Source organism: Macaca nemestrina, chromosome 11, assembly GCF_043159975.1.
Source record: "Macaca nemestrina isolate mMacNem1 chromosome 11, mMacNem.hap1, whole genome shotgun sequence".
Lineage (NCBI taxonomy): Eukaryota > Metazoa > Chordata > Mammalia > Primates > Cercopithecidae > Macaca > Macaca nemestrina.
In genome coordinates this window covers 20,767,931-20,793,714 of record NC_092135.1, presented here as the reverse complement: position 1 = coordinate 20,793,714, position 25,784 = coordinate 20,767,931, and the positions used below count along the sequence as shown (strand labels likewise).

The following is a 25,784-nucleotide window of genomic DNA, read 5'->3' as shown; positions in this document are numbered from 1 at the left end:
AAAAAAAAAAAAAAAAAAAAAGCAGGCAACTTATTTGGAGTTCATAAAACAGTACATTTAAATTGATTTTCTGTGTTTGAGCTAAAGAGTAGGTATAAGAATATTTCAATCGTTCTTCAGTGAATGTACTGCCACTGAAATTTCTACTATCTGTGTGAAATAACAAAATCTAACAATTTTACTGGCCATTGATACAAATTTAGGCTGTCTCTCCCCTTAATATGTAGATCTAAAGATTGCAGAGGATTTTTAGATTATCTGGGTTTTTTATTTTTAAAAAGATACCCTGCTTTTAGTAGCACTTGTTAAAAAAATAAGAATGACAACTTTCCTAAGGTCTTAAGATTTATACCTTCTGCCTTTTATTCCACATTGTAGCTTATCCAAGCTTTCAAATTTTCATATCTGTAATTGAGCTTAGATATTTTTATAATGGTCATAAGTTAAAGGTTAATAATCCTTTACAGGAGACTCTAACAGGTAAATTACTTTTCTTAAGGTATACTGATGTTTTAGCAGGTGAGCCAAAACCATCTAAAAGTAGGCACAAACTAAAACTTCTATCGTGTAACCTTTAAAATGAACTGATACATGCTGTTATTTATTACAGAAGTAATAAAAACAAGCTAATAAACTACTACTAAAAGTTAAAATGAAGGGCTAACAGTCCTTTAGTTATTAGTGTTCTAGTCATTATTCCAGAAGTAATTTTAGAGAAAGAGGGAACAGTTGTTATACCAGTGGCAAATAAAAAAAAAGCAGAAAAGAGTAATGCTTCTGTTTGACCACCCTCCATCCAATGTTTCACATACTCTTGGTCAAATGTCTGCAACAGATAAGAAATAAAATGACTTAAATATTACCTCCAATAAAAATGACTTTTAGAAGATATTTCAGAGAGCAAATACATGATGTTCCCCAGAGCAAAACAAATTACTTAAAAAATATCCATTTTCAGGATTAATCCACGGAATCGTTTTCCTGTTAGTTACATAATATAGTTATCTGTACCATCCATATTTCTCCATATAAAATTTATACAATATGGCTAAAAGCAACACAAAAATATGTACAAAATTATGTCAGTGAGTGTAATCTTTATCAATAACACCTTCAGGTTCCTAGGTTCTAATTCATTAATGACTGTATTTAATAGGGTAGCCTCTGAAAATATTGCAGACACCCAGAAATTCCAGATAACTTATTATTTAACCCCTGAAATTTAGTTTATTGGGCTATGAACAAGATAATGAAGATTTAATGATGTGAAAAAAAAATTTCAAATTAAAGTGATCCAAAAAGGAAAAGTTGACTTAACATCTAGTAGAATTCTCTAGGCAATATTCAACCTTGAAAGCTTCAGTGGGAATCTGCCATACTTCTAACTAATTGTATACCAGGAATAGCTGGCAATTAGCTGTATGCTTCACTGAGAGAGAATATTGAATCATTTATTAAGCAAACCTTATTTCTCCCAAAATTTAATATTAGCTTCAACTTCCTAAAACCACAATGACATTAATAGTAACTTATACATTAGCCATTAAATGAATTATTCACTTGTATATTTGCTCAAATAAAAATGCATACACAGAAGAAAAAAAATACATGCTACAATATGGATGAACCTTAAAAACATTATGCTAAGTGAATAAAAGCCAGTCATGAATGATCATGTATTATATAATTTCATTCATATGAGATGTCCAGAACAGAGAAATATACAGAAACAGAAAACAGATGAGGATTGGGATCATCCAGTATCAGTATTACTATTATTATTAGCATAGGAATAGCTACAATGTGTGGGGTTTCTTTTGGGGCAATGAAAAAGTTCTGTAACTGTGGTGATAGTGCTCCTATCTGTGTATTGAACGTACTAAAAACCATTAAACTGTATAGTTAAAAAATGTCTATGTGGATAACTGAAAATCGTTTGCATCTATAGAGGAAAAATAACTACACAATCGAAACATAATTTGGAAGACATAAAAATGGATTTATAATCTTTGTTCCTTGCTGATGTCTTTCCCACTGGTTTAGAGAGAGAAGAAAAATTCTGCCTGTCTAGGATCTTGTTTCACTCATACTAGTTATGAATTCCTACCTTCCCTCTTATTACTTAACCCACTGAGTTCTGGTTCCCACCATCCTATTCCAAATGTTAAAACAGCCAACAATTTCTAACTTCCGAATCTAATGAATTATTTTTGGTACTTGTTTTGGAAAACCTCTTTAATCATGTTTTCCCTCTGTTCTCACACCAACACAACAACTATCAACAGAGAAGACTTCTGTGACCCCAAATACGTGGCGATTTCTCTCCACCAGCAAGCAAGCAAGCAATTCTGTAGTGGACACAGCTGGGTGTCCTCCAATTCAATTCTGACACTCTATACCTGGAGATAGTGTCAGATCCCACAGTTTGGGGCTCAGTCCCCAAGACTGCCCCACTTCAGACACCAGTTCCAAGTCTAGACCTCTGGAACTTCTGACTACCGGCTTCAAGTTGGGGTTCCCATGACCCCTGCTTTGGATTCAACTAGTTTGCTGGAGCGGATCACAGAACTCAGGGAAACACTTATATTTGTTGGTTTATTATAAAGGATACAGATGAAGAGATGCATACAACGAAGTATGGGGGAAAAGGGACGGAGCTTGCATTCTTTTCCTGGAGCCTGCCATCCTCCAGGAACCTCCATGTGTTCAGCTATCTGGAAGTGCTCTGAACCTGTCCTTTTGGGTTTTTATGAAGTCTTCATTATGTAGGCATGATTGTTGAGGAGACTGACCTTCACCAATCTCCTCATCCAGGAGGTTGGGAGCAGGGGCTGAAGTCCCAACCCTCTAATCATGCCTTTGTCCTTCCAGTGCCCAGCCTAATCTGATATCTTGAAGCTATCAGTCAACATTAGCATACAAAGAGATAGCTCTTTGGAGATTACAGGCATTTTAGTTGTAAGCTAGGAAACAGGGAGGAAGACGAAATATATACATTTCCCAACCGTACTTCTATTTTCATATCCCTCTGTTATTTTATTTTAATTAAATAATTCATTTATTTTGAGATGGAGTTTTGCTCTTATTGCCCAGGCTGGAGTGCAATGGTGTGATCTCAGCTCACTGCAACATCCACCTTCCAGATTCAAGCAGTTCTGCTTCAGCCTCCCAAGTAGCTAGGATTACAGGCATGCATCGCCCAGCTAATTTTTGAATTTTTAGTAGAGATGGGGTTTCACCATGTTAGTCAGGCTGGTCTTGAACTCCTGACCTCAGGTGATCCATTGTCCTTGGCCTCCCAAAGTACTGGGATTACCCGCATGAATCACTGCGCAAGTCCCCTCTGTTATTTTATTTTCTGTGTAACTGTTCCCTTTTGGTTGAGTTTCAGGACAAATGTTCTCAGGATTCCTCTGCTCTCTCTCTCTCTCTCTTTAGAGATGGGGTCCAGCCTGGAGGGCAGTGGTGAGATCATAGCTCAGTGCAGCCTTAACCTCCAGGACTCCAGTAATCCTCCCACCTCAGCCTCCTGAGTAGCTGGGACTATAAGCACATGCCACCGTGCCCCAGTTTTGCTATCTTTAGTACTTGGCCGTTCTGTTCTACTCTACTGTCCCCATTGCCTTTCCATATACAAATGATCATCAAGTCCTGCCATGATACTTCCTAAATATCTTTCAAATGTGTCTTTTCCTCTCCATTCTTTTCTATGGTCTCCTAGCCACTGTCTTTGTTTACAGTTATCTCTGCCAAAATAATCTTTCTAAAACACCAAAGTAATCTTTCCAAAACACAAATCTCATTATGGCATGGCCCTAATTTAAAATCCTGTAACTACTCCTTAACTTGGCATGTCATACTCAGTATTTCTCGACTGATGCACTAATGGCATTTCAAGATAATTTTTCATTGTTTATCACTGTTTCGTAGGTATTTTTAGCATCCCTGGCTTCCCAGCAGCACTCTGCACTCACTGGGACAATCAAAAGGTCCCCTCACATTTCCTCACTGCCAGGGTGTTATTATCCCATGTTGACGATAGTTGGATATGACCTATGCTTCATACCTCACCAGTACCTTTACTGTCACTTTCTTTTTGTTTGAGACAGAGTCTCGCCCTGTCGCCCAGGCTGGAGTGCAGTGGCGCATCTCTGCTCACTGTAAGCTCCGCCTCCCGGGTTCACACCATTCTGCCTCAGCCTCCTGCATAGCTGGGACTACAGGTGCCCACCACCATGCCCAGGTAATTTTTTGTATTATTTTTTAGTAGAGACGGGGTTTCACCATGTTAGCCAGGATGGTATTGATCTTCTGACCTCATGATCCACCTGCCTCAGCCTCCCAAGGTGCTAGGATTACAAGTGTGAGCCACCATGCCTGACCTTTACTGTCACTTTCTGGAATAACTTGCCACATGCTTGTGAGAGTCAGAGGGTACAATCTTATCTTTCCTTGAATACAACACTTCCTCTCACATAACTATGCCTCGGCAATCCTCTAGTCTCTCTATCTGGAATGCCCTTCCCATGCTTCTCTGTATGGACAGCTCCAATTTAAAACACTCTTAATTCAAGATTCAGGTTAGGCACCACCTTTTCAGTGACACATTCCCAAATCCTTTCAGAGGTTGGGGCCCTTTTCTGGCTATTACAGCATCTGTAAGCCTCTTTTATATTTGTTTTAATTATCATGTGTCTTTTTCTAGTACAGAGACAGTGAATACTGTAGGGTCAGAGCTGTTATGTAAAACCTTTTCATATCTATGATGTTTACTTAGTACAATGCTTGGCACATGGTTAGAGATGTTCAACAGACTCATAAATTTATCTTTCTGTTGGGACTACTGAGGAATAAACTTGAACTGGAGGAAAAAAAGTCAAGCAGAGTTGCCTATATTATCTCTAAATCCTTACCCATAATCCTTCAGCTCCTATTAGAGACAGACCACTTTTCATTTTGGTAATCCTCTTTGGGGTTGATATTAAACACAAAACAGAAAATCAAGGTAGTACTGAAAACAATACCTCCTGAATGAAAACAAGTTATCTTGAAGCAAGACTGTATGAGATAAACAATTCTCTTATCTTCCATGTGCCCATATCTAGTGACATCATTTTTATTTCAGTGTATGTCAAATACCTACTACTCTGGAAAGCTAACATCTAGAGGAAGATTTCTTCACCTTGGTATCTTTCACTCTATGAAAGTGTTGGTCAGATAATTTGTGGGTAGCCATTTTTGTAGGGAGAATGTCTCAAAGTGGTTATGAGTTGCCAAAAAATTTAAAAATTATTCATTTAGTAATCTGACAAAATGAAAGATTTCACAATTAAAGTACTGACTCAAATAAACAACTCAAAAATCTTTGGGTTGATGGTTTATAAACTCAGCAAGAAGGAACAAAAACTTTGCATTTAAAAAGTTCAAAAACTCATTATAAGTGAATACACTAAGTTCTTATTTGGTTGAGTGCACTATGGTGAGATACCTATTTTTCTTTTTTCTCATGACTTAATGGTATATGTCTAACTCAATTAAAAGCCTAAATATCTTAGTGATTCTGTATTTCCCAAAATTCATACATCATGGTGACATGCATAATGCAAAAAGATATTTATATATTTTCATATACTAGACCAACAACACCTTCGCCCTAAAAAACTAAAATGTTTCTGGTGTACTTCAAATATCTGCAATCTTATTCTATTACTCTAACTCAGTAATGAAAACATATATAGCAAAATTATGGTACTCTAGAAGCAATGGAAACCTTATAAATTTAATTTTTACCTGGGATTGTTTTTTAATGTATTTACTAAAAATTCATGTAGATCTATGCCAGTTGAATCAGTGTATTCTTGACTGGAATCTAAAAAACAACAACACAAAAACCCAGTATAAAGTTGTTTGAAAACAAGTCCCATTCCCTTTTACACATGATGTATATCTTAAATAAAACAAGATGCCCCACATTGAAAAAAATTTGACAAAGTAGGAAAAGTTACAATGAACTCCGGTGACCACAATTTTTCTATTCCCATATAATGTGCATGACATGAGTTTATATAACTGCATATCCATGCACATTTTTTAAAAAAATTAACCTCTCACATGTGTCTGTTTAATTTCCTCTAAATTCTTTAAAGATCCTTTTTTACTCACCACCATCTCATGTTCAAAATGCCTCCGTGGGTGAAAAATTTAAATGATTTACATAATTAACTACATTTGTAGCAAATTAAGACAGCTTAGTTCAGATATGAATATAATGGAGGCAATAATATGGAGGTAGATATAAATTTTAGTTGTGAAAGAATTTGATTCTTATGACGTCTGTTACTACCGGCTTGCTTTCAAAATACTTTTCAAATATTCGTGCTATCTTCTCCTTAAATGTAATATCCTTATACTATTTATAATACTGGTCAACATAACTGGGGTTTTAAATTTAAAAAGCATTTCTATTGATCTGCAATGCTAGGTAATAGTGAAGACCTTCCAAACTTATAAAAGAATATTACTGGATACTCAATACTATGACATCAGCTCTTTGTATCATAAGGAATTCAAGAGTGATAGTATTCTTAGTGGAATCAATATAAAAATTATAATGACTGTAGTATTTTACTATGAGTGAGGGACCAGTAAGAGATTAAGATATTTACCTTCCTCAATGTCTGTTATGTGTTACAGTTTTTGGCTGAAACGTCTTACTGATATATGGAACTGTGTTAAACCATTTTGCCCAGGTGAGTAAGTACTGTATCATCCTTCCAGTCTGTTCTGTGTCATTTTACATAAAGATATACTATATATAATCATTCAAGGGGTAAAGGATGGAATTACTGATAGCAAAATTATTTTTTTGTAAAAAAACAAAAGAACTGCAAACCTCTTGATAACATTTTTCTGGGCAACTTATCACTGGCCTTTTCTTTTTCTGCTTCATCTTTTGAAGGCTTCTCTTCTTTCTCAAATGATTGTGTTAACTGGATCTGAATTTTCTCCTGTTGGAAGGCAAAGTCAATTATTCAATGAAAATACAACATAATTCATTTAATACCACACATTTATATTTTTTGAATGACATAAAATTGCACAGGGAAAAAAAGATTATTTTACCCAACTGGATTCTTTAAACTAAAAAACAACTTCATAATACTGAACCACTTTTATCAAAAACTTTATATAAAATGTTAAAATTCATGTTCTGAGTTGAATATATCAATTAAAACAAACCCTCAAGATTATTATGGAGAAAATAAATGTTTCCTATTATAGTTTAAGTGCATCAACTTGTAAAATCCCTGGAGGATGAGAATTCAGGTCTTCTTAACCTATTTTTGCAAGGAAGATGCCAACCAAGAGCATAATTATCATCAATCATGACAATACGAATGTATAAGTGTCAAGCCAATGATTAATAAAAATTAGGTTTCTGAGTATCCATTATCATCACACATCCCTTCATTCTCCTACCATATAAAAATGTAAGTACAAAAATTTCCGAAATCAACCGCACACAACTTTATTTCCTTTTTGAGATTTATATATCACTGTCAATCCTTCGATCACCACAGTTGTTTAGAAAGATTTCAAACAAAATTGTATCCTTATAGATATGTAATGTTTAATTGTAAAGTAACCACATTCTATAAGACTGAAAGGAGAATTCACATTTTACTTTAAAAGCAATGCCATTACATGTAATTCCAGAACCCAAAGGGATTACCAGAAATTAATCCACACAGAGAGAAAAGGCAAAAATCATGTAGCTCTGTTTACTTAGGTAAAGTTGTAAAGAAAGCTATAATAAATTCTACACCAGTTTTACTAAAGGGGTAGCCTATTTTTAGACTAAATTATACTGTTGTTCTACAGTCATGAAAACCATCAATCAGACACGTAGATTTTTTACCACAATAGGACTGCTATCTGCTATTTTCATCTCTTTTCTTCTTCTCAATTCATCATACCAGTTCAAATTTGTGTTCATAATATAGGGTAAATGATGCACATTGGCAGTTTTCACTAGGATGACAAACACTTGCTTTATGCACTCTCTGTCTTGTTTACCAAAGACACTGGCAACTTCCTTACACTCATCAACCAGGAAGTAATTCTTCTTACTGTGATTCATTTTCCAACCCACTTTCTTTACTCTTTTCATAACTGCAAAACAGGTATCTAGAAATGAATCTCAGAACTATTTTTCAGAAGTATAATATTTAGAAGTTTTCCTGACTTGTAATTTCTATTCTGGTTACTCAAGAGGAACCCAATGAAAGCCAGGCCGGGAGAAAAGATTTCACACTACCCCCTCTTAGATCTTCACTAAAAGGTACTTCCAGTAACTAGCAGATTTCATTTCTAAGCTCTCCTCAAAAAGCCATACATTTTAATTACAGATATTAAACTATTTTATCAAAATGAACTATATTTTTAAAATCTTGTAAGTTTAATGTACTGAGGCCTGTCTTCAGTTGGCCTAGTTTTCAGTAGCGATACAAATAAGATATATTTTAAACACTGAAGTCCTTATATACAAAATCTTCAGACTATAAATAACTGGAATAATAGCTACCTCTCCATAGGAAGCTGCAATTCCTTTACTCTTCACTCTGTCAATGACATCTGTTATTGAGGTCACTTCCCTCTCACAAGCTCTCATCAGATACCAAGTGACATCTCTCTCTTAATTGCCTCTCAACTTTTTGAATAATGAGTTTTATTCCAGATTAATTCCTCAAAAATCACATTCTGAATCAAGCAAATTAGTTGGAAAGTGTGTCTACCATCAAGGATTAGATACTAGTACCTTTCATGAGAAATAATTTATTTTCCAATTTCCACCCAGGTGCAATTTATTTATCTCAAGGCTTGGAAAAAGACTTCTTACTAGAAGAAGTATCTTTTATTCAGAAGATTTTATTCATAGGCAATTATCCAAAAAGAAAAAGCTTATTGGATTTAAGAGAAACTGAGAAAGAATATATTAAGGGAAATAACTGAGTTTTGATACAGCTTCTTTAGTCATTACCCAGATGCCGTAACTCATCTTTTTGAACTGCCAACACAAAAAATCATCTATGATCAATAATGTATCTATCAATACACAACATATATTCCTGTTATTTTTTCCTCATATAAATTTTCACTAGCCAAATTTAGTACCATAACAGGTACTCAAGATTTTTCAAATAGGTAAAATGCACTACAAAAAACAAAGGTCATGATACAGCTTTTGATTTTTCAAAAATTACACACTTTTTCTGTATTAACAGAATTATGAATGCCTGACCCTTCTTTCCTCAATCTCTTTTGACTGTCATGAGGCTAAGATGGTGTAACATCTGTTTTTTGGTCAACAGAACGAATAAATGAATTTTCAAAAACATTACAGTACCTACTACTCCATCCCAAGCAGGTGTATTCTTTACTCTGACTTGTACAAAAGATCTTTTTTTTTTCCTTTTTTGAGATAGAGTTTCGCTCTTGTCACCCAGGCTGGAGGGCAATAGTGCAATCTCGGCTCCCTGGAACTTCTGCCTCCTGGATTCAAGCTATTCTCCTGCCCCAGCCTCCTGAGTAGCTGGGATTACAGGCTTGTGCCACCACGCCCGGCTAATTTTTGTATTTTTAGTAGAGACGGGGTTTCACCATGTTGGCCAGGCTGGTCTCAAACTCCTGGCCTTAAATGATCCACACACCTCAGCTTCCCAAAGTGCTGGGATTACAGGCGTGAGCCACTGTGCCTGGCCAAAAGAACTTTTAAAAAGTGGTGTTTCAAAAAATAATTTTAGCGATTTTTTTTTTTTTTTTTTTGAGACGGAGTCTCTATCTGTCGCCCAGGCTGGAGTGCAATGGCACGATCTCAGCTCACTGCAAACTCTGCCTCCCAGGTTCACATCATTTTCCTGCCTCGGCCTCCCAAGTTGCTGGGACTACAGGCGCCCGCCACCACGCCCAGCTAATTTTTTGTATTTTTAGTAGAGACAGGGTTTCACCGTGTTAGCCAGGATGGACTCGATCTCTTGACCTCGTGCTCCACCCGCCTCGGCCTCCCAAAGTGCTGGGATTACAGGCGTGAGCCACTGCGCCCGGCCTTGATTTTTTTTTTTTCAGACTATAGTATAGTATAGCTTACAGTCATGCAAAAGCCAAAGGTTAATATTTGAAAATGTTCTCCAGGCAAGGATTTAGTAAATATTTAGACTGTATTTCTACTTTTTGCTAGAAAGTCTATTTCACTGCTAAAATGTATCTATTTTATCAAATAAATGCATACAGCGACCTCCTATGTAGATACATTAAAAAAAAAAAATCGGCTGGGCATGGTGGCTCACCTGAGCTCAGGAGTTTGCAGCCAGCCTGGCCAACATGGTGAAACCCCGTCCCTACTAAAAATACGTGGTGGTAGGTGCCTATAATCCCAGCTATTCGGCAGGCTGAGGCAGGAGAATCACTTGAACCTGGGAGGCGGAGGTTGCAGTGAGCTGAGATCGCACCATTGCACTCCAGCCCGGTCAACAAGAGTGAAATTCCATCTCAAAAAAAAAAATAAATAAATAAAAATAAAAATAAAAACAAAAAAAAATTCATAAATTAATTTTCAACCTTGTGTTTCTGATGCAAAGAAATGTCAAAGCAAACAGATTTTAAAGTACATTTCATTGACAACAATCTATTTCAAAACATTTTCCTTGCATTTTCAAGCAATAAAATGCAGTGCTTTTCAAAAACAGTACATATTCTAAATATGTGACAACTATCCTCAATATCTGTAAAAGGCTTTTGAGGGTATCATGTAAATCAAGGGAAAGTACAACAATTTTAGTTTGAATCACCAAATGCATAATGATAATTACTTTACAAAAAAGATGTACATGTCATGGATCAGTCATGGCTTCTTAAATAACCACAAAATTGCCCAAATTCCTTGCAAACTGTCTGTTGGGGTAAAGGAGTATTTTCAGTTGCTCAAACTCTTATTAAGTAGAACAAGCCAGTAGGCAAAGTTATTACAAGATAAACATTGGTAAAGGGTCCAAAAATATCTATGCATAAATATACAGATGTAACATGAGACAGAGATCAACCCATGGCTGAGATTAACAGAAAAGTAGTTATAGCATTAAAAATAATGTAAGGGACAAACTAAATGGTTTGCCTAAACCTCAGTGTTCTAAATTTTACAAGAATAGACATGTGAGAAATCAGAAGTACTAGATTATTATTAAAGAGCCAAGCTAATATGAAAATTGGTTTCACCATGTATTCAGGTTACATTAAATAACCTGTCAAGAACAAGTCTTGGCTAGTCTCTTTACATACAAGCATTAAGTATCTGACAAATTTCTAAAAGATAAAATTAAAAGGGCAAATTTCACCACAATTATATTCACTGGAAGTGCTACCTTAACATTTTTTTAACTTTATAAAAATTAATTTATAACTTTCTTAAAGCCACATTCCTAATTAGTTACATGATTCCTAAGTTTTTCCCGAAGAGAAATCATTGCTCTAAGCCTTAGACTGAAGCAAAGAGGTTTTCTAACGTTTCATGTATATCTTGGGTGCCACGTATTATTGAATCAGTTTCATTTAGTCAAAATAAAACAAATATAACAACACAACTTAAATCATATATAAAAATTCTCCAGTTCCACCATGTCTTGAAATAACATTTGTTTTGCTTTTTTACCTGGTTCTCCTGTGATATCTCTGGTGCAGGTGGTGGTGGAGATTCTTCACACACTGCAAGGCTCCGAACTAGCTTTAACTTTGAGCTTGACTAAAGAGAAGTATTTATAATTAACACTACATTTCAGAAATCGAGGGCATATCCAAAAGCCCCCTAGAAAGAGTTTCTAAGTTTCTTCATAGTTTCTGCCATGTATAACAGTAGATGAAATGTGCAAGTTAAATATATCATTAAACACTACTAAAAGCCTTTGTTAAGAAGGAAAACAAACAATTGCAGTTTTGAAAATTATAGCAATAGAAAGAATGGGAATAATTCCAACTTCATATCCCAAAGAATGGTGAGAAAGCGATTTTCTCTACAGATAAAGAACCATCAAGATAAAAAAAGCAATGCACAAAAGCGACTAGGCAAGACAAAAATCCCAAATAAAACAAAATAAGCTTTCTGCCCCCCATAAAATATGAAAGAACTAAACTGAATGTAGTGCTATATGAAAACAAGGATTTATCAAGCATGACGGAAGGCCTTTGGCATGCCAGCACACCAAAATATTTACTATACCTTAGACCTTTTTCCTGTCTGTCCAAATGACTGCAATGGCCGCTGAATATACAAGAAAGATTTGTATTAAATTTCATACTGAAACAGAAAATTTGCTTCTTAATTCATACTCCTAAACCACAGAAAAACTAACTGTGCATAAAGTATGAAAAGTGAGGAAATCAAAGTTGGTTTCAGTAAAAGAGTACTGATTCCTCCCAGAAGCACATTTGGAGAAGATTCTTTAAAATCCTGGTAGGTTGGCATTTTTATTATTATTTTTCTTTCTTAGGCACTTTTCTTTAAATCAGCAAATGGCCACAATTTCTGTGTTGAGTACAATGGAACTTATATGGTGACTTCTTAGTAGTGAAATAAAAAAAATATACTTCATTATTTTACCATATATTATAGTTTAGCCAAGGTTAAGGAAAAACAACACACACAAAAACCAGCAGTTTAAGGTAGACACACTCTGAAAAGTTCTAAACTTAATAAGAATGTTTCAAATGCACAGTGAGTCAGAGTCCAATCACAAATCTACTGAGGTGTTTCAACACTGTATGAAGTACACCACCAGTTTATTAGTGATGGAAACCTATTCATCAGGTCTGAGGTGAGGCAATGAAGCAGAAAGGAAGAAAAAAGGGCAGACTTCCAATACGGATATCCAGCATGACTGATAGGCCGACCATCAGTCACATGATTGGAGAACGCTGTAAGGCAAACTAATTCATGTTTGTGATACAAGCTTTGGTTTGGGAAACCAGCTGAAGCACCTGTGAGCCAGAGCCACATAGGTTTTAAACAAACCACAGCCAGATAGGTTTTAAACATTCCTTCCTACATTCCTTCCTTCTGTCTGTCTGTCCTTCCTTCCTTGTGTCCTTCCTTCCTTCCATCCTTCCTTCCTTCCTTCAACCTTGTGTTTCTGATGCAAAGAAATGTCAAAGCAAACAGATTTTAAAGTACATTTCATTGACAACAATCTATTTCAAAACATTTTCCTTGCATTTTCAAGCAATAAAATGCAGTGCTTTTCAAAAACAGTACATATTCTAAATATGTGACAACTATCCTCAATATCTTGAGGTCCTTTCGTCCTTCCTTCCTTTCATTCTTTCTTCCAATTTTCCTCCCCAAACCCAACACCAAATAGTACATGGCCCAAATATCTATCATTTTTACTTCTTAACATGAGGGAGCCAGTCTGGTACCAAACATAAAACAGATACAAAATCCTTAATATCCAGACTAGTATGCTTTACATTAAAAACAATAACAACAACAAAAACCCATCATTTTATTTTAAAAAGGCCTTCCTTGTAGAGTCAACAGAAACAAGAGTCTACATAGCAGTATGTCCTGTTCCCATTTTGAGCCAAAAGTCCTTCAAAATTAAAAAGCACTGTACTCTTGGGATTTTAACCCTAGATTACACAAACTACAGAATAACAACAAAAGGAAAATAGAAAAAATAAAGGAAAAATAATTTTGTTCCTTATATAGAAGAAAATAGTATGCGTGTGCACACATGCATATGGCAGTGCTGCCTAAGAGGGCTTTTGCATGTTGGTATTGCCTTGTTTTTACCTACTCTCTAATTTGTTCAAGAGGATTTCTAATTACCCGTAACTCACATCTAACAATGTAAGTAAAATAAGTTATGCTTACCATCTAGATTAGGTGGTAGATGCCACCATCTCTAGGGCTTACAGGAAAAAAAATAAGTGGGAGAAAAGCAACAGGTGAATAACTATGAAAATGCACATAACTAAATGAGTTCTGAGGAAGCAGAAGGGAAAATAATTTGTGACTTACTCCCAGTCCTCTGCTTTAATTTCTTGTAATTTTAAGTATCACTAGTATAAAATCTTCTATTAAAAATTCTAAAATGAAAGGGGTCATTAACTGGCAATGTAAATCCTGTACTCATATGCAAAAGAGCTGGACTTAAATTTTTGAATTTGCTTCTTATTAGTGGGTAACTATGGTCAAATTACTTCAGTTTACTTTTACCTGTCTGAAAGTTCATACTATTTGCACTAATTCACAGGATTCTTGAAAGGATTCAATGAAAGCGTAGCTAATAAAGGGGCTTCGAAAACTCTAAAGTGTTATAAATGTAATTGATTATTAAAGGTTAGGAACTGACCATATCAGAAAACTAATGTGCTGCCTCTGCTTATTAGCAATGAGATTAAGATAAATTACTTAATCTAACAAATGCTAATTTTAAAAACATCTATAAAATGGGGATGCTGTAATGCTTGAGAATATTCATAGACTCACACATGTATTAACTATCTCACTTTTAATCTACAAGGAGGCTTTGATGAAAATGAGGAAAAGATAAAGGAAGATACAGAGAAGTAAAATTATCTTAATTTGACTTCATTTAATAAACATGTTTTAGGTTCCTGCTGTACCCCAGATATTGTGCTAGGCACTAGGGCTATGAAGATGAATAAGACATAGTTCCTGGTCTTAAAAGACCTCACAGTCCAGAATCAGTTACTAAAGTCAAACGGAACCCCAGATCTTCAGAATCTTAGTCCAGTGCAATTAATACCTTTAAAAAAACTTTATTGTGGATTAAATTCTACCTGAGGTAGACAGAATTCTAAAGATGGCCCAAAAGATTCCCACCCACTGGTTATTTAATCAAACACAAATCAAGGTACTGCTGAGAAAGGATTTTGCTCTTTTTTTTGTTTCGTTTTGTTTTGAGACTAAGTCTCACTCTGTTGCCCAGGCTGCAGTGCAGTGGCATGATATTGGCTCACTGCAACCTCCGCCTCCCAGTTTCAAGCGATTCTCCCGCCTCAGCCTCCCAAGTAGCTCAGATTACAGGCGCCCGCCACCATGCCCCACTAATTTTTGTATTTTTAGTAGAGACAAGGGTTTCACTGTGTTGGTGAGGCTAGTATCAAATTCCTGACCTTAAGTGAGCGGCCTGCCTTGGCCTCCCAAAGTGCTGGAATTTCAGGTGTGAACTACCATGCCCTGCTGGATTTTGCATTTGTTAACTAAGCTCCAAGCCAGATGATCTTAAGATACAATCTAAGATTCAGGTGAGTCTGATTTAATCAAGTGAGCCCTATAAAAGCTGAGACTTTTTCTCTGGTGGGAGCATGGTGCCAAGTCAGAGAGATTTAAAGCGTGAGAAGGACTTGACATACTATTGATGGCTTTGAAGATAGAGGGGCCATGTAAGGAGGATTATGAGTAGCCTCTTGGAACACAGTGGCCTTTACTGACAACCAGCCAAAAAACAGGACCTCAGACCTACAGCTTCAACAAACTAAGGTGTGTCAACAACTGGAATGAGCTTTGAAGTAAATTATTTCCCAAAGTCTTGAGAAAACGGCCCAGTCTGGCTGACACCTTTGACTTTGGCCTCACAGAACCCTAAATGGCAACCCAGATGGGCCCACTGTGAGCTGATAACGGGTGTTGTTTTTTAAGCCTCTATGTGGCAATTTTTATGCAGCAATAGAAAACTAATACACTACTATATAAGTAAACTATAAATTGCCAAAGTGGATTATTCAATAACATAATTTATTTAGAAATTATATGTACTAGAAAATATGCCATACACACACAACAAAGCAGGGAATACAAGTTGTTTATTAAAGTAAACATACTTTATTTCATATTTTTTAATCTACTTGGCAGCCAGATTTGGCTTTAAATAGGAATTCCCTCTATTTGATATGTAATTATTTTAAAAAAGGATTTTATTATTTAGAGCACACTTCTCACCCTTAGCAGAATTTCACGGTCACAGTAAAAATTTAGCAGCTTGTTTAATAGACCTGTATTAGTCCAGAGAAATGCTATCTAAATTAGAATTTAGAAGGCTTAGGGACAAAGTCCCCAATTTATAATTTACGTTGTTTTATACTGAAGTATAAAACAGGAACTAGGCCAAAAAATGGGTGCAGAATATGAAACATCCTTAATACAATTTCAGTTTGAAATTGATACTAATATGTTGTCAGAGCTACCAGCTACTAGAATTTGGAGAAAACTGAAGAAAACAGAGCAATCTTTATGAGTTATATATGCATTAGCACAAAAATAACCAATTAAATATCACTCAACTAACAAAATCTGACATTTAAAAAATAGGAATAATTTTCTCTTTGTAATTAATAATTGTTATGAAGAAAAATTATAATGGTTACACCCTTTCAACCAGACTCAAAACACCTTGAAGTGCTTACAAATTCTCAGTACTTTTCTAGGTAATAGTAAAGACTAGTGGCAATTATAAGGAAGATAATGAATTAAAATGTTCCATGTCTAGTTAAGGTCAGGGCAGTAAAAATAATAGATGCCAGGATGCTAATTTCTACTGGAATAAAAGAAAAATACAAAGTTCCCTGAGGTAGGAGAGCTATTTTAAAAATCAATAAGCCAAACACAATCACTAATTTGTTTTTAACATTTAACCCTTTGAGCCAGAAAGCACAGAGTTAAGTATTCGAAGGCCTGACTCTTAGATTCTAATACAAGTATGTGGAGAAAGTCACAAACTATCTGGTTTATAGTTATTCCTTATAATAAATGAAGATACAGGATCATCCCATCCTGCTGGTGGTGTACATAAAAATTATCCAAAGAAGTACAAACTGTGTAGGTATGCAAAAGCATTTCTACAACTACAACATGTAGCCAACATCTTTACACATCACAAGAAAGCACCGTGAAAAGTAAATGTGCTTAAAAGAGCTACCATATGTGCACATGACCCAAGTTCAGTAGAAAGAGCACCAAATTCTAGAAATAATTATAAAAATATACTATGGAAAATGTATCGTAAGTTTTAAAAAGTTGAACTCATTCAATATTAATAAAAACAATAAAAATACAGCATACAGATATAGAACTTAATAGAAATAAAACTACCGTACTGAAAATGTGGGGTTATATTAAAAGTAAGTTTTACTCTTTATTTTATTACTAAAGAAAAAATCTATCTTGCATGACAATAAAGGGACAAATCTTTGAGAAGCCACATAATCGTGCTATTGCTAATAAATAGTAACAATTATGATAATTATTAAAACATTGTTAACAGCACCTACCATTTGCCAGGCTCTATGTACTAGGCACATTACATATATCTTTTTTTTTTTTCTGAGACAGGCTCTGACTCTCACCCAGGCTGGAGTCCAGTGTCGCAATCACAGCTCACTGCAGCCTCGATCTCCTGGGCTCAGGTGATCCTCCCACCTCAGCCTCCTGAGTAGCCGCCAAGCCTAACTAATTGTGTTTTCTGTAGAGAAGGGGATTTGCTATGTTGCCTCAACTGGTCTCACACTCCTGGACTCAAGCATTCTGCTTGCCTCGGCCTCCCAACGTCCTGGAATTACAGGCGTGAACCACTGCGCCTGGCCATCTTTTTTTTTTTTTTTTTTTTTTAATTTAGTTTTTTTAAGGGAGAGGTCTTACTGTTGCCCAGGCTGGAGTGCACTGGTGCAATCCTAACTCACTGCAGCCTCGAACTCCTGGACTCAAGTCATCCACCCGCCTCAGCCTCCCAAGCAACTGTGACTACAAGTGTGTACCATGACACATGGCTAATTTTTTTATTTTTATTTTTTGTAGAGACAAAGTCTTCCTGTGTTGTCCAGGCTGGTCTCAAAGTCCTGGACTCAAGCAAACCTCCTGCCTTGGCCTCCCAAAGCGCTGGCATGAGCCACCATGCTTGGCCACATACATCCTTTTAATCTTTGTTTGACAAACAGGAAATAGCTAAGATTATTATTTGAATGATTTTATATAAAGAGACTTTTATTCAGTCCTTAAAAAAAAATACTTCATTTCTTAACAGATTAATGAAATAAGATAATTGCTTCATCAATACTTTCCAAGCAAATGAGGGACTTCGTTATGTATCGCCCTCATTGTCAAAGAAGTGTGGCATTGTGTTCTGAACTTTTCTGACAGCCTTATTAGATTCACTGCTTTCTCGCCCAAACCCCTTTTAAAGAAACGCATTGGAATTAACTTGAGGGACACAAGACGTAAGAGTCTCATCTTGATTATCGAAGGGCTTACTACTGAAACAGAATATACACAATATGTACTTTAGCCAACTCTGTGTGTGGAAAATTGACTCATGTATGTCAGAGCTATTCATTGACTCTGGCACACAAGGCCTAGTTTTTAACAAAAATCAGCTCTCTTATTTTCTCCATGACAAGGGTTACCAACACAATGTGGACTCGCTATCCTATTGTTAATAATAATGTGGAGGAGAGGCATTGTTTGAACTATTCCCAAATATGTTTTGAATTGTGTGTACATACACATGTATACAGATGAACACCCCTGGACAAACTATTTAAGTACAAAGATATAATTGTAAGAGAATGGGAAAGTTGAGTTTGAACCTTTAATAAGCAGAGCACAGGGTTCTGAATTTTATATTTAAAATAAATGACTGTAAATATCAACACAAATAATTTACCCTAAGTTTATTATTATTATTATTTTTTAAGACAGGGTCTTACTCTGTCACCCAGGCTGGAGTAGAGTGGCACGGTTTCAGCTCACTGCAACCTCAATCTCCCTTGCTCAAGCAATTCTCCCACCTCAGCCTCTTGAGTAGCTGGGACTACAGGTGCATTTAACCACACCCAGCTAATTTTTGTAACTTTTTTTTGGTAGAGACAGGGTTTTGCCATGTTGCCCAGGCTGGTCTTGAATTCGAGCTCAAGTGATCTGCTTGCCTCGGCCTTCCCCAAAGTGCTGGGATTACAGTTATGTGCCACCAAACCAGGCTAATTTAGTCTAAATGTAATCTGAAAAACCTATCCGTGAAGAAAATCAAACAATGGAGACCCATCAGTGAGTTATACACAGGAAATCAAAGCAAATACTCCCCACCATCCAATTAACCCATGTTAAAGATTAGGGATACTCACAGTCTAACAAAACACATTTTTCTGGATTTAGAAACCTGGAATCCACCACCCCAACCTTCCAAATGTTTCATAAAAATACAAAGCCTGAAATGTACCTCTACATTCTCAATAGGAACAGCGTGTGGCAGTAGAAAAATTCCTAACCAAAAACCTGTCAGATAATTATCTGAGACCATAATCAACAATTCAGAACAACTCCAAGGCAATTATGTGGGAAAGTTAACTTCCTGACATTAATGCACACAGATTTCTTGAATTAGCTCTAAAGTATTAAATTCTTACGAAAGTAATCGTAAAACTTCTATAAAAGATTACAGTCCAAAACAAAACCCTGAATAAGAAACACAACATTTTTTAAAAGTAGAAAGAGAAAACTAGTAAAAGTAGAAAACACAAGTAGAATTATTTATAAATTAAATGGTCAAAGAGCTCTTTGAGATAATAATCTCTGCTTGGAACCACCTGAGATGACATGTAATGTCTGTTGGCCTCTCTCTAGTTTGATGGAATTATTTTTTATGTAAACACTATATCCTTAACAGAAAGAAAATCATAAGGTCTCTTCATAGTACAAAAGAGGCTGTAACATCCCTTAATTAAAAATGACTTCACTTAAAATGTATATAATAAAAGTGCAGTTTTTTTTATATAAATGAATGAAATGAATGCTTCTTTTGGAAGGTAAACATTTCTGTTTCCTTTCATCACTTTAAATATTACTATGCTGAAGCAAGGTAACAGACGTAAGTTATAATATTCATGGTAGCTGATTTTCAGAATGAGAGCCAAGTAGAGAATAATCTTGTCACTCTATTAGAATAAAGTAACAGTTTATTCAAAAATCTCAATAGAAAACCTACATTATTTGCTACATACATCCAAACTTATGAGTGAAAAATAGCAGTTGCTATTTAAGATGACAACCTTTAGGCAGTACCTTAGACGTGCCAAAGGAAGATGAAATATCTGGTAGTATGTTAGAATAGTTAACTCCACATTAAGTTAAAGGTAACTCCGTATTAACCAGACTTTTTAAAACAAAACACTTATTCCCTGCTGATGCTTAAAAAGTTAACTTTGTTTTACAATATTTTAAATGAAAACACAGAAGAAACCAATTTTCCAGTTTTACTGACTTCCAATTCTGAATTTCCATTAAATCTGTTCTATACAAGGTATTTCAACTGTACACCCCTTGCCAGGCACCTTGGATGAAGGCATCTTGGGCCTCAAAAGCTCAAAGTAGAGTCAGTATTCTTACATATAATACATTATTATTATTATTATTATTTTGAGACAGAGTCTCGCTCTGTCACCTAGGCTGGAGTGCAGTGGCATGATCTCAGTTCACTGCAACCTCCACCTCCCAGGTTCAAGTGATTCTCCTGCCTCAGCCTCCCAAGTAGCTGGGATTACAGGCGTGCACCACCATGCCCAGCTAATTTTTTTGTGTTTTTAGTAGTGACGGTGTTTCACCATGTTGGTCAGGCTGGTCTCGAACTCCTGACCTCGTGACCTGCCCACCTTGGCCTCCCAAAGTGCTGGGATTACAGGCGTGAGCCACCGCGCCCATCCCATGTAGTAAATTATTAATAAATACTTGAATAAAAAATGAATATGGCATTCACCAGATTAACATAAAATAAATTCTCACATTTGCTTTTTCCTTCCTCCCAAATCATTACAGTCACTATGCTATAGGAAACACGAGGTTAAAGACCATACCCATGTTTGTTTACTATGGTATTTCCTTGGTAAAGAAGAGATTTTCAATAAAAGGTTTGGGTCATGTGGGAAATTTTCTTATACTACAAACAACTGGGCCATGATGCAAAAGTGGTCATCAGAATGTTCTTGTGGCATACTGCCAAGGGCAACACAACAGATATGGTAGGAAATGCAATAACCCAAGTTAATGACTTGTTGATAAGCATGATCTAGGAGAAGAAACATTAGGTGTAGAAAAGAGGCTAAAATGAAGTATTTTATTATTTCAATCACAAATGCAATAGAATTTTAGCAGATTTTCTCTGATGCAATCAGGACACTGGCATGCTGCCATCACTGAGTGTACTGATTACAGGCATGGCAATTTTTTGTTGTTTTAAAAAGTGCTATCAGTAAAAATGACTGGGAAAAAATATGTTATTCCTCTCAATTTCTTAGATGATTACCACTTGACTATAAGTGGGGCCTAAATGCTTTTTTATAGCTGGAGGAATTGCTATCATTGTCTAACCTGGTGTCTGGTACATAATAGGGAAAAAAGACAGTTTTTGACTGAATGAAAGAATGAGAAAACCTTTAAAAACAGGTTTCTTGGCCAGGAATGGTGGCTCACGCCTATAATCCCAGCAGTTTGGGAGCCCAAGGCGGGCGGATCATGAGGTCAAGAGATCGACACCATCCTGGCAAACACGGTGAAACCCTGTCTGTACAAAAAATACGAAAATTAGCTGGGCATGGTGGCGCATGCCTGTAGTCCCAGCTACTTGGGAGGCTGAGGCAGGAGAATCACTTGAACCCAGAGGCGGAGGCTGCAGTAAGCCGAGGTCACGTCACTGCACTCCGGTCTGGTGACAGAGTGAGACACCGTCTTAAAAGGAAAAAAAAAAAAAGCACACCCCTCCCCCACCTCAAAACCAGGTTTCTTTACTTTAAAAAAGTGAAGCTAAAAAAGAAAACACAAAAGAAAAAAAGATAAAGCTATAATTTTTGGCTTATACCCTTCAAAGTCTTTAGCATACAGAATGATAGAATATTATCTCCAAAAATAGAATTCTTTAATTGCAAAACAAAATTAAAACATTGTTAAACAATTTTTAAACATTTTTTTTTTTTCTTTTTTTTTTTTTTGAGACGGAGTCTCGCTCTGTCACCCCCAGTGGCGCGATCTCGGCTCACTGCAAGCTCCGCTCCCAGGTTCACGCCATTCTCCTGCCTCAGCCTCTGGAGTAGCTGGGACTACAGGCGCCCGCCACCACGCCCGGCTAATTTAATTTTATTTTTTTGAGACGGAGTCTTGCTCTGTTGCCAGGCTGGAGTGCAGTGGCGCGATCTCGGCTCACTGTGACCTCTGCCTCCTGGGTTCAAGCAATTCCCCTCAGGATCCCTGGTAGCTGGGACTACAGGTGCGTACCACCACACCCGGCTAATTTTTTGTATTTTCACTAGAGTTGGGGTTTCACCATGTTGGTCAGGTTGGTCTCAATCTCCTGACCTCGTGATCCACTCACCTCGGCCTCCCAAAGTGCTGGGATTACAGCCACCACTCCCGGCCTAAACAATTTTTTTTTGAATAACTTTTTGTGGTAGTTTAAAGGTGGCTACAAATTCTTTCCTACTGAGAGGTAGGGTCTAATTCCCCATCTTCTGGCCTGGCTTTAATGACTTATGTCGTCAAAAGAAGATAGCTGAAGTAACGTTCTGGAACTTCTGGGACTACGTCAAAAGAAACCTTGCAGCTTTGCTTGGCTTTCTTGGAACATTCTCTCTGGGACCCCTGAGCTGCCACATAAGAAGTCTGACTACTTTGGACCGATCTTGTTGGAGGAGCCAAATAGGTGCTTCTAATTCCACCTGAGCCCAGCACTCCAGTCATTCCTACCTAGGTGCCAGACAGGTGCAAGAGGCAGTCCGGGATGCTCCAGAGCAGTCCACTAGCCTGTTAAATGTCAACAAAGGACCTCTTTGGATACCTTGTAGAATAGAAAATTCACTCAGCCCAAGCCTTGCTTCATTTCCTGACTCATAAATGATGAGATATTTAAAAAAAAAAAAACTGTGGGCCAGGCGCGGTAGCTTGTGCCTGTAATCCCAGCACTATGGGAAGCTGAGGCGGGCGGATCGCCGGAGCTCAGCAGTTCCAGAACAGCCTAGGCAACATGGTGGAACTCCATCTCTACTAAAATAGAAAAAAATTAGCCAGGTGTGGGGGTGCATGCATGTAGTCCTTGCTACTTGGGAGGCTGAGGCAGGAGAATTGCTTGAACCTGGGAGAGGGAGGCTGCAGTGAGCCAAGATCATGCCACTGCACTCCAGCCTGGGCGACAGAGCAAGACTCCATCTCAAAAAAAAAAATAAATAAATAAATAAATAAAATAAAATAAAATAAATTGTTTAAAAGTGTTAGCCCTTCATTTTGAGAAAATAGATAACTGGAAAACCTTACCAAAGAAATGAATGCTACTAGAAATGCTATTACTTGGGACCATTTTTACCTATCTTCAATTTGTTAATCAACTCAGTTTCCATTTATGCCTGGAATTAGAAGCCTTCTCAGTGGCTAGTTTTAAGTCATTATACATGCACAGTATTAAAAGCATTAACTTCCCCCAGCCCACAAATCTGTTTTGTCAGTCAGGTTGAGTGACTGAGGAACCTCCTGAGGGCTGTTTTTGCCAATAGATCATCTGCAGTTTTATTCTATTTCTCTTTCCTCTAAGAGCTCTTAGGTTAAATTCAAAATTTAACTGTGAGACTTCCAAACTCTCATAGCACTGGTAATTAGGAAAAGGGTGGAACGAGAAAGTAGAAAGCCAATAAAAATGTACTAGCCACATACAAATAAAAAGAATTATATTATATGATACAAGCAAGTTAAGACTCACAGCAAGCTAATCCAACTGGCTCCCAAACCAGCTAGTAAGCATGTCACAAAGGGTCAACTTACCCTTTTAGAATTCTGAGAAGTGAGTTTTGTATGAAAATAAACATAAATATATACTGAATATTTAGTATTTGTAGTCAGAGAAAAATTCCTGTTTACCTGCAGATCTATATTGTTCTCAATACAATGTTCATTCTTCTCTACCAAAATCTTCCCATAGTTTTCTGATTTGATAAGATTTTCAACTCTGGTTGTATCTTTCACTTCTGCCTCCAAATCCTTCATTGTTGCAGTTTCATCTTTTACAGTAACAGTATCAGACATCCTCATTAGCAAAGGTTATTTTCGAATTCTACAGGGAGCTTGAAACCTTAAGAAAAAAAGATTAATACAGTTTTAAACTTTTTTACATTCAGTTACTGCATGATACTAACCTACTGTCTGTCATGTTCCAGAAATAATGTTGAATATAGACAGGAACAAAATTCTTGCTTTCAAGGAGTATATAATTTTGTGCTAGATACATCCAAATTAAAAAAAAATCACAATCAGTGGGAAAAGAGCTATATGAAGTATGTGAGCCAGGCACAGTGGTACCCAGCTGTAGTCCCAGCTACTTGGGAGTCAGGCAGGATGACTGCTTGAGTCCAGGAGGCTGAGGTCACCTGGGCAACATAGCAAGACCCTGTTGCTAATACATAAATAACATTTAAAAAAAGAATATGGGGTGATTTTGATGCACATTTACTTGTGGCAATTCTTAAGAAACATTAAGGAATGAGCCAGATCAAGGTAGAAGGTAATGGCTGGAGAATTATATATGTGTATTTAGAAGACATTAGAAATCTTCTTCTCCAAAGGGATATCTATAATAGCTTTTTCATCTGGATTCCTAAAATTCCAAATTTCTTAAATTACCCTGAAATATTTCCAAAAGTAAACAATTTAAAAATAAATAGTCACGGCTGGGCGTGGTGGCTCACGCCTGTAATCCCAGCACTTTGGGAGTCCGAGGCGGGTGGATCACGAGGTCAGAAGATCGAGACCATCCTGGCTAATACGGTGAAACCCCGTCTCTACTAAAAATACAAAAAATTAGCTGGGCGTGCTGGCGGGCGCCTGTAGTCCCAGTTACTCGGGAAGCTGAGGCAGGAGAATGGCGTGAACCCGGGAGGCAGAGCTTGCAGCGAGCTGAGATCACGCCACTGCACTCCAGCCTGGGCGACAGAGCAAGACTCCGTCTCAAAAAAAAAAAAAAAAAAAAAATAAACAGTAACATTCTATTACAAAATACACTTGTAAATCTGGATTAACAAATATGTTCAGCAATATGAAGAAAGCATTGGAGACTCTCCTGAATTAAGTGATTCAATGCCAAACAACACATATTATCCAGGCACTCTAGAATATGGAATCCACAGGAAATCAAATACATAAGATTACAGTATATTTTCATGTCATTAGTGAGTTTAAGAAAATCAATGTTTTCACACTGGATTAATGTATTAGAGATTCAGCTAAAGATAGCAGTCATTTTAAGCTGCAAAAAATGTAATAAAAACAGCAGAACTTGGCCGGTGGGGTGGCTCATGACTGTAATCACAGCACTTTGTGAGGCCAAGGTGGGCGGATTGCTTGAGCTCAGGAGTTCAAAACCAGCCTGGGCAAAGTGGCAAAACAAAGACTCTACTAAAAATACAAAAATTAGCCAGGTATGGTGGTACACGCCTGTAATTGCAGCTACTCGGGAGGCTGAGGCACAAGAATCACTTGAAGCCGAAACGCGTGTGTTCCAGTGAGCTGTGATCACGCCAACTGGACTCCGGCTGGGTGACAGAGTGAGGCTCTGTCACAAAACAAAACAAAAAAAACCAATAATGGCAGAACTTGATATAAACAACTTATTCTGAAATGCATCTTAAAAAAAAAGAACAGCTTGATATATAGAGAGATAGACAGACATAGGTCATAGCAACTATGCTAAAAT

General features: G+C 36.7%; 1 protein-coding gene across 17 annotated transcripts in view; it reads right to left on the bottom strand.

The window, feature by feature from the left end:
• LOC105492561 (R3H domain containing 1) overlaps positions 1–25,784 on the bottom strand; it is a 126,892-nt gene that overhangs the window by 99,857 nt on the left and 1,251 nt on the right. For 11 of the 17 annotated variants that reach the window (XM_011759780.3, XM_011759782.3, XM_024796248.2 and 8 more), the window contains exons 2-6: positions 23,957–24,167; positions 12,269–12,310; positions 11,705–11,794; positions 6,893–7,007; positions 5,791–5,869 (exon numbers count right to left, since the gene is read on the bottom strand). In XM_011759780.3, the coding sequence (XP_011758082.2) occupies positions 5,791–5,869; positions 6,893–7,007; positions 11,705–11,794; positions 12,269–12,310; positions 23,957–24,127 (497 nt within the window). In that variant the 5' untranslated portion in view covers positions 24,128–24,167. Of the gene's footprint in view, positions 1–5,790; positions 5,870–6,892; positions 7,008–11,704; positions 11,795–12,268; positions 12,311–23,956; positions 24,168–25,784 lie in introns of those variants that run through there. The other 6 variants (XM_011759787.3, XM_011759799.2, XM_071072650.1 and 3 more) reach the window with 3 other exon arrangements.